This window comes from Castanea sativa, chromosome 1 (genome assembly GCF_040712315.1).
Source record: "Castanea sativa cultivar Marrone di Chiusa Pesio chromosome 1, ASM4071231v1".
Classification (NCBI taxonomy): Eukaryota; Viridiplantae; Streptophyta; class Magnoliopsida; order Fagales; family Fagaceae; genus Castanea; species Castanea sativa.
The window spans coordinates 6,448,591-6,462,621 of record NC_134013.1 but is presented as its reverse complement, the minus strand read 5'-3'; the positions used below and the strand labels follow the sequence as shown (position 1 = coordinate 6,462,621).

General features: G+C 33.5%; 1 protein-coding gene across 1 annotated transcript; it reads right to left on the bottom strand.

The window, feature by feature from the left end:
* Nucleotides 1–8,127: 8,127 nt before the first annotated feature.
* Nucleotides 8,128–13,391, bottom strand: LOC142640225 (protein OSB1, mitochondrial-like). The gene is made up of 4 exons (XM_075814307.1): nt 12,987–13,391; nt 11,699–11,837; nt 10,909–10,993; nt 8,128–9,022 (listed from the first exon to the last, which is right to left on the bottom strand). The coding sequence occupies exons 1-4, from the start codon at nt 13,298–13,300 to the stop codon at nt 8,748–8,750; spliced, it is 813 nt and encodes a 270-aa protein (XP_075670422.1). The 5' UTR covers nt 13,301–13,391; the 3' UTR covers nt 8,128–8,747.
* Between the last annotated feature and the right edge of the window lie 640 nt (nt 13,392–14,031).

Here is a 14,031-nt window from a genome sequence, read left to right as displayed (position 1 = left end):
CTTCCATCCATCTACCATTTGCCTCGTCCAACCTCTTCTTAAGCTCATTCACTATAACCTTATTAACAGCCTCAGCCTGCCCATTCCCCTGTGGATAAGTTGGAGTTGAATATTTTTTCCTAATGCCCAATTCATAACAGTACCTTCTGAAAGCTTTACTATCAAATTGAAGCCCATTGTCTGAGATGAGAGTGTGAGGAATCTCAAATCAAGTGACAATGTTTTTCATACAAACTTCTTTGCATCCACATCCCTAATATTGGCTAGTGGCTCGGCCTCTACCCACTTTTGTGAAGTAATCAGTCCCCACAGACAGCGTCAATTATAAGGGGCACGTTTTGCTCCCAAAGCCCAAAAGAAAGGTCAATGGCCCAAAGAACCCAAATCAATAAGTTTGTAGAGAGTGGGCTTGAAACTAAACTTTCAATGAGTTAGGTGTATAATGATCATAGTAGGTTAGTTGCTATTGGAAAGCATGAAACAAACATTTTTGAGCAAGAAAAATCCTCCTCGGCAAATTCTGAGGAAGATTGTTCTTATATAATTCTCTTAGACTTAACTAAAATTACAGTTCTTTAGTGTACAGTCATTTTCCCTTAGATTTTTTGACCCCCTCTTGTAATGGGGTTTTCTTCTTTATATTCCCCTTCCTCTCTCCATCTCAGCCCTCCACGTGTAGATCAAATTGCTGATTTTGATACTTGTCCCATTAGCACTTTCTTGAAATCTTTGTGGATAGCTGTAAGGCTGAATGTTACTATTCAGGTATTACCTCCACATTAATGCGGCCAGGGAGTTAGCTGCAAAGCATTCAATGCGGTGGTAGCAACTTTCTTCTCAGATATTTTTAAGCTCTCTTTTGTCTTATCCCCACCTAATGTTTATTATTGCCAGTATGATCGTCTGGTGCCTTGTTCTTGACGAAAAGTCGGACTTATGACCTCTACTCTGTTTAGTCGAGGACGCACTTCTCCTCGGACAACATTTACAGTTCCTTATGACCGAATTCCTTCCACGAACCACTATCATGTAGGTCTCCGCCACTATTACTTGTCCTCAGACTACTTGATACTCTCGGATACGGCCCACGGTCCAATACTCATATTTGGGCCCTTTATTCCTACAACTTCTATTCTCATTAACCTTATACAGTTATACCACTAGTTAAATTTAATTTGTTAACTTTTTTTTTTGTTAAACATAATTTGTTAATTTTAATTAGAAATGAATCAATGAGACCAACAAGTCTCAATTTGGGAGTCATATCTTTTTCTTTTCTTTTTCAGAAAGAATTTGGAGTCATATCTTGTTTGAGTACATGCGGTTTCTCTTTTTTGAACTTAACCATGTATAGTAAATGTGTTGTATGGAGCATTAACCAGTTCACTATTGACTAATGCTGGTCTCATTCACATAAGTCACGACCGCAAGTTTCAAATAGTAATCACTTTTTCATATTAAAAAAATAGTAATCACTTTGTACTGGTCAACCTTTTACAGCGGTGATTAGTAATCACTTTGTACTAAACTTTCCAAGCATAAAAGTCCGTACCATTTATACAATTTTAGTATTTTACACAGCCTAAGAAAAAAAGTCAAGTTTTCTTATGAAATCCATAGATTCACAGAAACCAAAAGCAGGATCGATAATGAATTTAAATATAATATTGCTTGATTAGCGTAATGGACTTTATTAGGAAAACTCAACACGCTTCCGCCTAATTTTGTTGCTTGCATTGTTCACAAACCAAATTTAAGTTCCCTATCTAGAGCAGCCAAAAAAGAAGAAGCAAATCATCATACTGAAGTTGAGAAAGTCCCGTTTTTTGTTTTGTTTTTTTGAAAGGTGTCTTAAATTGATTTAAAAATGACAAAAACTAAGTTTTATTTGCTAACTAAAGTACTTCAACTTTTCATGATTTGTAAACATGTTATTAATTTTAGTGGTTTTGGAATAACAAAAATTTTTATTTGGATTCTAAATATCAGCCTAGAAATGCAAGACGCCACTAAAATAGCAATGTTAATAAGCACATAATTTTGTTTACAACATTTTCATAACTCGCCAGATAATAATAAAGTTGTGATTGAAACATCATTTTCACATGAATTTATCAATTGACACAACTTTTATTATATATCATTCACAACAACAACCACATATCTTAGTCCTAAAATTTTAGGAATAATTATAGATGCTCAATAGACTAATTAGTGTTGACCATATGTATTTTTTTTTATTCATTCTATTATATTCAAACTCAAACTCCCCAAGTATTTTTTACTTGATATGTCCTTACTATTTTTATTAATGTTATTTATGGTCCTCCTCTTATGACCCTCTTTTGTTCTCACAACTGGAATCAACTCATTCTTTCTTACAGTTGTATTAATTGTTTTCCTTTAAATGATCAAACCATTTGAAGTGACTTTTTATCACATATTCCTCAATGGTGGGGATCAATCCTATCTTCAAGCAAATTTTTTTTATTTCAAAGTTTATCTATCTTTATATTCTCACTTATCTATTTTAACATTCTCATAACAAATCATGTCAATATTTTTGAAAATGACAAAAATTAAGAAACATTTGGTGTTATATTCTAGGTTTTCCAATTAAATTCAATTTTTGTAATTACATTAACCAATAAATAACATAATTATATTATATTATACATGAAAAAAGATAATATTAATTACTAAATAAGCGATAATCTTTTTTTTGTATTAATAACACAACTATAAAAAAATGCCTAAAAACACTATACCTAAATTTGATATGTATGAACAAGATCTGTGAAATGTTTTGTGTATGGGTTCATTTGGAGGTAGTATAAGGTGTTTCGGATACATGCATCCTCACATTCACATGAGGGTGAGCCCCAAAAGTGTGGGACCCACCTTCATGTGAGTGGAAAGATACATGCATTTAAAATATCTTGTATTTTCCCGTCGATTTGATTGGAGACATTTTAGGCGTGGTGAAATCTGAAATGAAAGCACAAGTTCTTATTATTATTAAAAACAAAACAATTGACCGACCGAAGAAGATGAGTGAAGAAAAAAGATGCAAAGTAACTGTATGGATCGGATATTGACTACTGTTTTAATAAGTGGAGGAGACAACGTTGCACCCCACAAATACAATGCTCTCTCGTTGACGAGCGAAATGACCACCATGCCCCTCGTCAACTAGAAATAATTATTTTAATTACTTCGTTATACAATGAAGAGAGAGAGAGAGAGAGAGAGAGAGAGCTATCAGTCAAAGCTTTGAAAGTCATACATGGGGTAGTGCTTTTGAATCAAACAGGCTACAGTTTTAATCTCACTCTAAAAGATGGGTAGAAGAACTAGGTTAAACGTTTCTTTTAGGTCAGTAGAAACTAGATCCTAGTTTGGGATCCATGAATCATTACCACATTAGTAAAGAGAAAGGAAAAAGGATTGCTTTAAAAGCATAAAGTTGTATACATAATGCTCGTTTTAGATGTGCTTACAAGTTAGTTTATTGCTTTTTTTTTTTTTTACTATTTATGAATTTCATATGAGTCACCTATTTATTATATTTAATTTTTAAAAAGTTAGATAAACGATTTTCAAACAGCTAAACACGAGATAATTATCACTTTTAACATTAAATGCTGCACGAGGGGTGCTAATTATTATTGCCTCTAAATTCTAACCAAGGTAATATAGCTAATTCAGCAATTACAAAAATCATAGGATTTCTTTAGGAAAGTTTACAGGCCAAATTGTTCTAACATCTAAGCTCAGTTATATCATATCGACTAATTGTTAGTTAACCACCATAACAATGCAATAGACCCCTTTAGTCGCATAAAGCAATCAATCAGGTTCCAATATATTAGCCAGTCAAAAAGATATTTATGCAGAATATATATACATTGACCTCAAAGTTTTCTTTGTAGTTGGCTGTCCATGTGAATCGATGAAGAATCTGATTAAACAAGAGAATATGTGGATTTTTTTATATATTTTTTATTTTTTTGAAAAAGAGACTTGGTCATGATTTCGTATGCATTGAACTCATTGAAGGATTCTAGAACACAATAGGATTAGGAACTTGGCATCACTTGTTGATTCCTTGCATAGGGTTCCAAATGCACAGTGTGGACTCGGTAGCATTGAACCAGAGTCTATGAGATCAAATATTGAAAATTATAAGCTTTTTGTTTGCTTGGTCGCAAAAATTATTTTTTACAAGCATGCTCACATCTAAACTACCATTTACCAAGTCAATATTAGGGTTGGGTTGTTTAACAATAAAATTATTAAAAAAAAAAAAAACCAATATGAAAGTTCTTGCCAAGCTGAGTTACAAATTATACACAAATAACTTGCTTTTTTTTTTTTTTTTGCAGCTCATCCGCATCAGCTTGTACAAAAATTTTTGTTTGTTTTAGCATAAAAGTGGACTTTTTTCTATTTACACAATAAATACTTCCATCAGATTATCTATTCTACACTTTATATCATTTAAATATCAATTTTTTATTTTTTAATTGTTTATCTTCCTTGACCCTCGGAACGTATAAAGAATGAATAAAAAAATACAAAATAAATAGTGTTAATGTCACTTTAAACAGGATAATTTTGGGGCTTGAATATATTAAATTGAACACTTTTTTTTCTATTTTACATTGTCTTCTGCATCGTCTTTATGCAAATGGTCAAAGAGAAATGCATGGTGCTTCTCATTTGTGTAACTGCAACTATCACTTTGTCATAACCTTAACTTTGATTTCATTTTCTTATGTGGGCCTATAGTGGTGATTGGTAGACAGACACGTTTCAGATGATAATAAACCCAATAATGAACCGCCAAGAGACATATTTTTGAAGATTTCATGAACGCATAAACCAATATCATAAATAAATTTATATGCAATTCAACACATAATGAAAACTACGAAAATTCTTTGTTCTTTCCCTTTCTATTATAATATCTTTTTATCTGTTTTGTTTTGAATGGAGATAACATTAGGTGCCGTGCGGAAGCACAAAATTGTAAAAGGCAATAGCACTTCCAATCATAAGAGCACTTGCAACTTGGGGATGACAAGGCTCCTAGACTAGAGTGATTGGTCTTTGATTAATGATTAGCGTTTAGCGATACATTCAAAGGTCTTGTCATGTCTTTACGTTAGTTCATTTTGGAGTTCCATCTCCTTTCCTGAACCAAAACAAATCTGGAGTCAGGGATATTCTAAGAACAATTACAACAACCAACAGCCAATACACAGTCAAATTATGACGAACAATGCTAAGGACACAACTTTTTACAAATCTTTTTTACTACTTGGAACCACTGTGATTTATACATATGGAAAGTGGAATAAGTGGTAGTTCCACTTCCATGTAAAGATAATAGAGAAAAAATATAAAGGTAATAGAGAAATGTTTATTGCACACATTCACTTACTTACATATGTAGTACATACCACTCAATTATTTGAACTTAAATCATGACTTTTAACTTGGAAATTGTGACTTTTAACTTGGAAATTGTGACTTCTTTTAAAATAATGACTTCTGTGCAAAAAAATATAACTTCTCCTAAGAGATGACTTCTGTGCAAAAAATGCAAGTGTGAAATAGACATTACTCAAAATAATATTATTCTAATCCACAATTTTTCATCTCAACAAGTTGAAAAAAAAAAAAAAAAAGTTGCTAGTAGAATTGCTTGGCCATAATTTGACTGTGGCTGTTGCTTGTGGAAATTATTCTTAGAATATCTCGTTTCCAAAGTTGTTTTAGTCCTTGGGAGTGTCCCACACTCGCACATCCCCCTGTTTGTGGAGTTTGAATTATTTGATTTGCTAGCACAAAAACAAGATATAGACCGAGGAAAAAGAGGCTATTGAAGGAACATACCATTGGTCGAACTGACAAAATTCTATCTATTTGAATGCCTCGAATTCTAATATGTGGTTGGGTGCCATCAACACGAGTCACATGACATTATCTTCCTAAAGATCCTGGTGCCGATAACAAAATGTAAGAGAGTCAAGAGTCAAAGCTTGGAGTTCACACAAAAGAGCTTATTATGCTTTTGAAACAAACAATTATGAATCCCAATATTGAGACCATTGCAGAGCTTAGAGATAGATGAACGGGGCCAAAATATTTTTTTAGCTCCATACAACAAAGTAGGTCATATTTATCATCCATGCCCATTACCCCGTAGAATGCAATGAGAAATTCCTAGAATATCTTGTGGGGAGAAAAAATGTAGAAAACCAATTTGCTCTGAGGCTAATTCGATCACATTGACCAATTGTTCATTATAGTCGTGCAGAGGGGTCAGGCAGTACATCAATTAGCATTTAGTAATATAAAGCAATCAAGAAGTCCTTAGATTTATTAGTCAAAAATAAGCAACGTTGACCTCAACAGTCTTCTGCAGATGTCTGTGCAAGTGATTTTCACTTCAAGTAATGAGTTTCTTTTTTCTGGTAAACTAAAGAAAAGAGTGTGGTCTATGAGACTCATTAAACATAAGTTTCAAGTCTATCTTGAAACTCTAAATAGATATCCCACCACATTTTAGTGTATCAACCCTTCTGGTTCTGGCCATTTAACATTTATTTTCATCTATAATTATTCCAATTTGGAGCCTTGACATCAGAAAGATCCCTAGTTATAAAAGCTCCAAACTTAGTCACAGAAAAAAAACTTGTAATATATAATATCCTCAACAGGAACCCCTAACTCGTGGTGACTTGCTACAATTCTGATCTCCAGGTATATACAAAAGGCTGGTATCTGTGCAAAGGAAATAACAGCAATGAAAAAGAAATCATTGCTTTTCACAACGTCTTTGTGGCATGTGGCCATGTGCCCATGTCCCCAAGATCAGGAGGATCAAGAAAAGCAGAGAGCTGTAGGAGTGAAATTTGGGATCAGATGAATGGATTCAATAAACTTGTCTCACCAGACAGTCAAGCCCCAATGTAGTGACGGGCTGAGGCCCAACAAACAAAATCCAACCCAGGTCATGAGATTCATATGCTACCATTTTGGCCACACAAGCACGTGCGCACACATCCAAAAAAAAAAAAAGAAGAGGCAACTATGAGCACTGATTTCTCATTTATGGATAAAGATCTGCATCAGAAACATTTTATTCTTTACAAGAATTCAACTCCCTGGAAATCCAGAAAAAAAAAAATTGCAATATAGCAGTCTAAAAATACAAAAGCCAGTAATAGAAAACTTTAATAGACTCGTTTTAACATTCTTTCAAATTTCAATACAGCACCTAATAATTTTGACAGAGATGAAATGCGATATCCCATCAGTTTAGGACTAATCCAAATGCAAGGTGTAGAAATCTTTTTTTAGGCTCTCGTCCTCCAAACTGAACATACCATGGTTGAATCTCCCATATGGACTCTCATAAAATCATAATAGCCTTCAAAATAATCATCCATGAAGTAATGCTATTTGCTTTGATCCCAGGACATTTCAGGGTTAAGAGACACTGCACAATTATACCCTACAAACAAAACCTTGTTGCCCAAGTGTTGCACCCCAACCTACCTTTTTTTGTCTCTTCCTATCCAATTTATAAACCTTGAAGTTTAAAGTAGCCATGGCCGTCATCACCATCTTCATCATCTTCTTCCCATTCTAAGAACATAAAATTTTCAAAAGCCCTCTACTAGAACTAGAAACCTCTACCATGTGCTGAAAAAGGCACCCTTCATCTTTTGTTGCTCCACTCATTGTCTCAACAGGGCATCAATATGGCAATGATCCCATCCTTTAGGAGTGCCCCAATTAATTATAGCATAAGACCTATACATATGTCATATGGCATCTTCACAGTGATCACCCTGACTTGATAAAATATTCCACATTTTGTTACTGGGTTTGCAGAAAGCAAAAACTGTCTGTAAATATAGCTATCAGCCTATCACAACAAAATCATTGATTATGCTCAGATTCTTTGTTTCTAAGAGGCGAAACAAGTGGCCAAAGTTGGTGATTCCCTGGCAAGCTCCAACCTACCTGTTTCCTAAATCACCTGGATTTTATTGTGTCTATTTGATCAATAATTGAGGGCATTAGAAACAGTTTTTTTTTCCCCTTCTAATAGTCTTCTGAATTTCCTTAGTTCATTTGATGGCAAGTATCCATACAAGGTGAGAAAGCCTAATGCAAAGGCATATGCAAGCCAAAAGGAAAGCTAAATATTCTAAGAAAGTCAACCCATATCCCTCAATGAGAAATTCTCATTCAATCTAAACAGAAAGTTTCAGACAGTTTTCTTATCTAAACTTTAAAGAAGGAAATAAGTTTGTGGAGATGCATTATGTATAGACATTGCTATCATGAAGTGACCCCTGAAGTGCCCAGGCTATACAAGGAAAAAAAAAACCTACATAAAATGAAAAAGCCTTGTATTCATATTTTTGTCATGTATAGGATACCTGCAACCTGCTGCAGAGAGAACTGAATGCAAAATCTTCAGTGCTCAACACGTGTATATATATATATATATATATATATGCTTTTTTTTTTTTCTTTTTTCTTTTTTATAAGTGAAAATGAGAAATATGCTTGGAGACGTAAAAACCTCAAATTCCTGTCCAGTTTTGAAATCGCTTCTGTCATTCTTTGACCTTCCAGTTAGATGCAATGGCTAAGATCGTAAAACCCTGTACATGACCAATACGCAAAAGCAGATAGTTCTTTCAAGGCCTCCAGACTTGCTCCTACTCATCATAATCCCACATGGAGACACGGGAATGCAAACCAAAATCACCTTGGCCTTGTTCTGCCATTTTTGTATCAAGCAACTGGAGTTGCCTTTTAATCCATGGAGGATCATTTGGACTCAACCAGAGAGCTTCACCAGTATCCTTGTGTTTGAAATCTGGCTGTCTTGGATTTACCTTACGTTTCCTTAAATCCTGCCATTCATATGGATTGGTGAAAAACACTTGCCACAAGTAATTGCGGTTTTCATACCCTTCCAAGTCAGCTCCACCTAGAAATGTAATAAGAAACAGGACAAAAAAGATAGATAAGCATGTGGAAAAAGTAAATATTTCGCAATGACTAGCTGTTAAAAAGAGTCATAAAAAACTCATAATTGAGTATTGTCAAACCTTGAAATATTATGGAAGATAAAGAGAATATGAGAGAGGAAGATCATAAAAGATTAACGGGTTTCAATCACTAAGATCAAAGTCCACAATAACATACATCTTCCATTCACTTGATTGATCACATTAGATTTATAAAATTTGAAAATAGGTCAACTATTAATTTATTAAATGTATATTTTGATTTAAAGTTTCATATTAATATATTTTATTTCTCCAATCTCTTGATTTACTCCAATCAATTTGTTGATTTTGTCTTTAATCTGTGAAAAGTGTAATATTTTCCAACACTCCCCCTCAACCCCTCAAGTTGTGTATTAATCTTTGATGAAATGCACAACTTGCAAAAACTTAATCCAGAGCTTGAAATTGTCTTCCAAAAATTTTAAACTTCCTTTGTTTTTCGTACAAGAATATTAACCAATAAAGGCAAAACTTAGCATGAACCAATTTTGGTGCTTCAAAGATTGTTGGAAAGTATAATTCACTTTCCTTGTCTTTGAAAACCAACTCCAGACATTAATTATCACATAAAATCATGGGATTGGTAGCTATGGAAAATCGTATATTGAAGCAATCAATATGTAATTCAAATTCAAATCATCATTAACTTCCATGCGCAATCCTCATTATAAATATGGATTTTATTGTAATGAATTATCATGAAAAGTGAATGAAAGATGTAGCCCTTTGTCTTTTGGTGTTGTGGACATAGGTCTCAATGATCGACCACATTAATCTATTCCATTCTCATCTTTATGCTACATGATATATCAAATTTTGACATGGTATCAAAGCGTATCAATTGGACCTTACTTGAATCTCTTCATTCACATGATTTTCCTCATGTTAGTAATTTTTAATATAATCACCTTGTCAATCATCTTTTATTTTTTTCATCATTTTTTCTTCCTACTTTTAATAAGGAGATATTAACGTTTCCTACTGCCTATTGGTAATTTTACCTATGCAATTCTCACTCATATTATCTGCTTCATATTAAAAGGCTTTTGTCACATTAATCTATAGTGACATCTTTATAGGATAATTTCTTATGAATTTCTCATTGAGGGGGATTCACCATTTTAATGGCACTGTTATTTTACCAAATTTAACTTGTGTTTGTTAATTTTCTCAGACTCCAAAAAAAAGGGGAAAGCTTTAGAAGGGAGGTTAAGCTTTGGATTCAATTTCCACATGTTATGCATTCCATCAGAGATTAATGCACAACTTGAGAGGAGTGTAGGAAAGTATAATTCACTTTCCATGTCATTGAAGACCAAATCAAGACACTAATTGCTAATGGAGATCATGAGATTGATTAATAAATCAATAGACTAATTGCTAGAGAAAATTGTAGGATTGAAGCAATCAACATGCAATTCAAATTCAAATTATCATTGACTTTTGTGTGTAATCCCCATTATAGATTGGATTCTAGTGTAATGTACTAAAAAAAAAATGAACAAAAAATATACATCCCTTTTGTGCCAAGAGTTGACATAAATATATGCATATAAGCAAAGAAATTACAATATTATAATCACTATCATCCTGCGAGCCTGGTTCAAATTGTTTCTAGGTCAGATATACAAATCCTGTGCTAACAACTTGCTCCTTTTAAAGACACACCTTGCTTTAGTTACTTGCTATGTAGTTTTCTACTCATTTCCAAAAGATTAATAAAATAAAAACTCTACGCCATATATTTTAGAAGATATTGAAGATATGCATTGCAGATTTATTTCAACTATAGAAGACATCGTACCTGCTCCTAATTGCGACTCCTCGACTTTCTGGCTGGTTGGGCCCTGGCCATCTCGGGCAACATAATTCAATTCTTCTACTGTGACCTATAAAGAGAAAACAAAATAACTATACTGCTAGAGGTTGTGCAAATGTATCAGCAGAGGGAAAAAAAATTACTGCCCTCATACTTTCTCATCTAGCAGAAAAGGGTTAGGGTTCAAGGCACCATCATTTACACTAACATGTGAACTCAATCTATCAGAGACCACGGTTTATTAGCTTCTATCCAATATAGCTCCATCCCAATTTCATAGCAAATAAATCTTAAAAATCAATGCCTAATATGATTAGCAAAGGGAAAAGAATGAACATGAAATCATAAAGTGAAAGCTTGAACAGGTATTAGATATAAGGTGCAAGTGGGATCCAGAAAGAAATTTGATACACCGCTAGGTATTGGTTACCACCAAACACAAGGTTAAAGATTAAGAATACCCTAACTATATGAGTCCTCAAAAGAAACCAATAAACAACTTTAATCACTATGTATGCCAACAAATATCATTAATTTATCATATCTTATAAAATATATCTTTAGAAAATTCAAGAGGTTTTTTTTTTTTTTTTTTAATGAAGTAGGAACTCAAAAGAGGAGTAAGACAAATGCTAGAGAGAAATTCAGTTTAGTATAAAAAACTGTAGCTGCATCTTTGAACACGAAGCTAGAGCTGAGCAGGAAGGATAAATTTTCATGCCAGATAAGGACCCAGCTATGCAACATGTTAAAAAGATGTACTTGGTTTCTGAACCTTGTAATATGTTCTGAGGTCTCCATCCTCATAAGCCTTTGTATAACATCCTAAAGGACCTGAAACATAGATAAAATCATTTGGTTTCACATGTTGTAGAGACATTTCTGCCATCTCGTCCCACATCAACAGTAGTATCCTGTTCACAAATTACAGAATGTAAGTTGCATAGTGGCAAACTTGAAAACCCACCAACTTCCATATTGAGAAATGCATGCATATATCTAAACAAAAAGCAGGAGCAAATCAAATTGACCTCCCATTACACATTCAAATCCAATGCATGACCATAGCCATTACATGTTCTAGCAAGGAAAAAAAAAAAAGAGAATAACCACCCTTCTTTTCTTTTTTTTTGATAAGTAAGATGTTTATTTATATCAAAAAAGGAAACACCTTAGTACACAGGGAGTGTACAAGGATTAAACAATCAAGAACAAAAATTACAAGAATCTAAGAAATCAAGAAAAGATAAAAATGATTGGTTCCGCAAAGCAGTCAACCAATCTATAAGGGTTCTAAAGAAAAATAGCTTCAAGTCTGAGATTGATCTCTCATTATCTTCAAAGCACCTGCTATTTCTCTCTCTCCAAAGACACCACAATAAGCAATGTGGAACAATCATCCATATATACCCATTTCAATGACAATAACCACCCTTCTTTTTTCATTCAGAAACCTTCATTCATCAAATCCCTTATGCCAAACTTCATTTAAAATGAAATTGTTATATCATAAGAAGCTTTCTGAAAACCCAAGGGAAAATTCTGATCAAGTTTGCCATGTATCACATGGAGCATTAGAAAACAAATCAAGCTATTCTTTCTCCTCAATCTCTAGTGTGTGTATGTGTGTGTGAGAGTGCATTACAGCATGTGTCTTGCCCAACAATAAGTTAGGGGACAAAACATTTTTTACTACTACTGACATGGCCTTTTGTGATTGACACGCGATAAAAGTGGTATCAATAGTGGACCCAGTTGTCAAGAGGCAGCTCAACTAGTACTTCTTAGTGTTTCGCGTAGATATTTAGTATTCAAAATTTTTTTAAAAAAAATAGCGAACCCATGTGAAAATGGTGTAGCTTCATCCAATCACAATAGGCCACGTAAGCAGTGGTGAAAAATATTATGCCCATAGTTTTACTCATGCAAAATCAAATGTTGGAAATATGAACAACTACAACAATTATTATTATTATTATTATTATTATAAGCACAATTTGAAGAAGTAATTGATACGATACGATTTGATACGATAACGAAAACAGAGATGTGGAGTAGAGTACCTAACCGTGCGATTGGAATCATCGGGGGAGGAATTGACGGAGAGCATAGTGTGAACGCCAAAGCGACCGGTGATCTTTGTGTCCACAACCTTCAAAGGAAGATTGACGGTCCCAATAAAGCTAGCGGAGTTCAGCAACTGCTTATCCCACTTGATCGTCGCCGGCCGCTGGAATTTCAGGGCGTGCCGGAAAACCGAGCTCCCGGCTTCGCCGTCGTCGGGGAAGAAGAATTTCTCTGGTCTAGCGATCGCGGGTGAGGACGAATAGAACCGCTTCGCGTTTCGGATTAGGGCTCCGAAACGGTGCATATTCATTATTGAAAGCCAATTTGGCGGGGGTTCTCTGAAAACTGCTTTTTTTTTTTTTTTAGTTCACTCTGACAACTGGTTTGGTTTTTTTTAGTACACTAGCTAGACTTGTGGGGCTCAAAAATTTATGCTTGAAGTTTTTTTAATGGGAAAATATAATTTTTAGACTTTATAATTAGGTTAAAAAAAATTTATTTTTTATATTTTAGTAACAGTCAATTTAATTTTTATTATTTTTAACTTTATGTGAGTTTGATTTTTACATTTTGATAGTAGTCAAATTGATCGTAATATTTTGCTTCCACATCTCACAAGTACTTATACTTGTGAAATGATTATCTTACTAAAAGTATGCGGTGGTTTTTTTATCCAAATCACTATTATTAATATTCAAATTCTTGCTATATATATCTCGCTAGTTTTTTTTTTTTTTCCTTTTTGAGAAGAATAAAACTCACTAACCTTTAGAGTAAGTATGTTTTCAAATAATACAGAAATAAATCTCTTTAGTATCATATATATATATATATATATGAACCATTCTTTATGTTGTAATTAGAGAGTTAAGTATACAAGAATGCATTTATTTATTTTTCTATTAAAAGAAAAGATAATATGATTTTATGGTTAAAAGATGAGAGGGTTGGAGCATGTTTGTGATCAATGAACTATATATATATATATATATATATATATATATTCATTTGTTATTGCAAATGTTATATTTCTCTTATGTT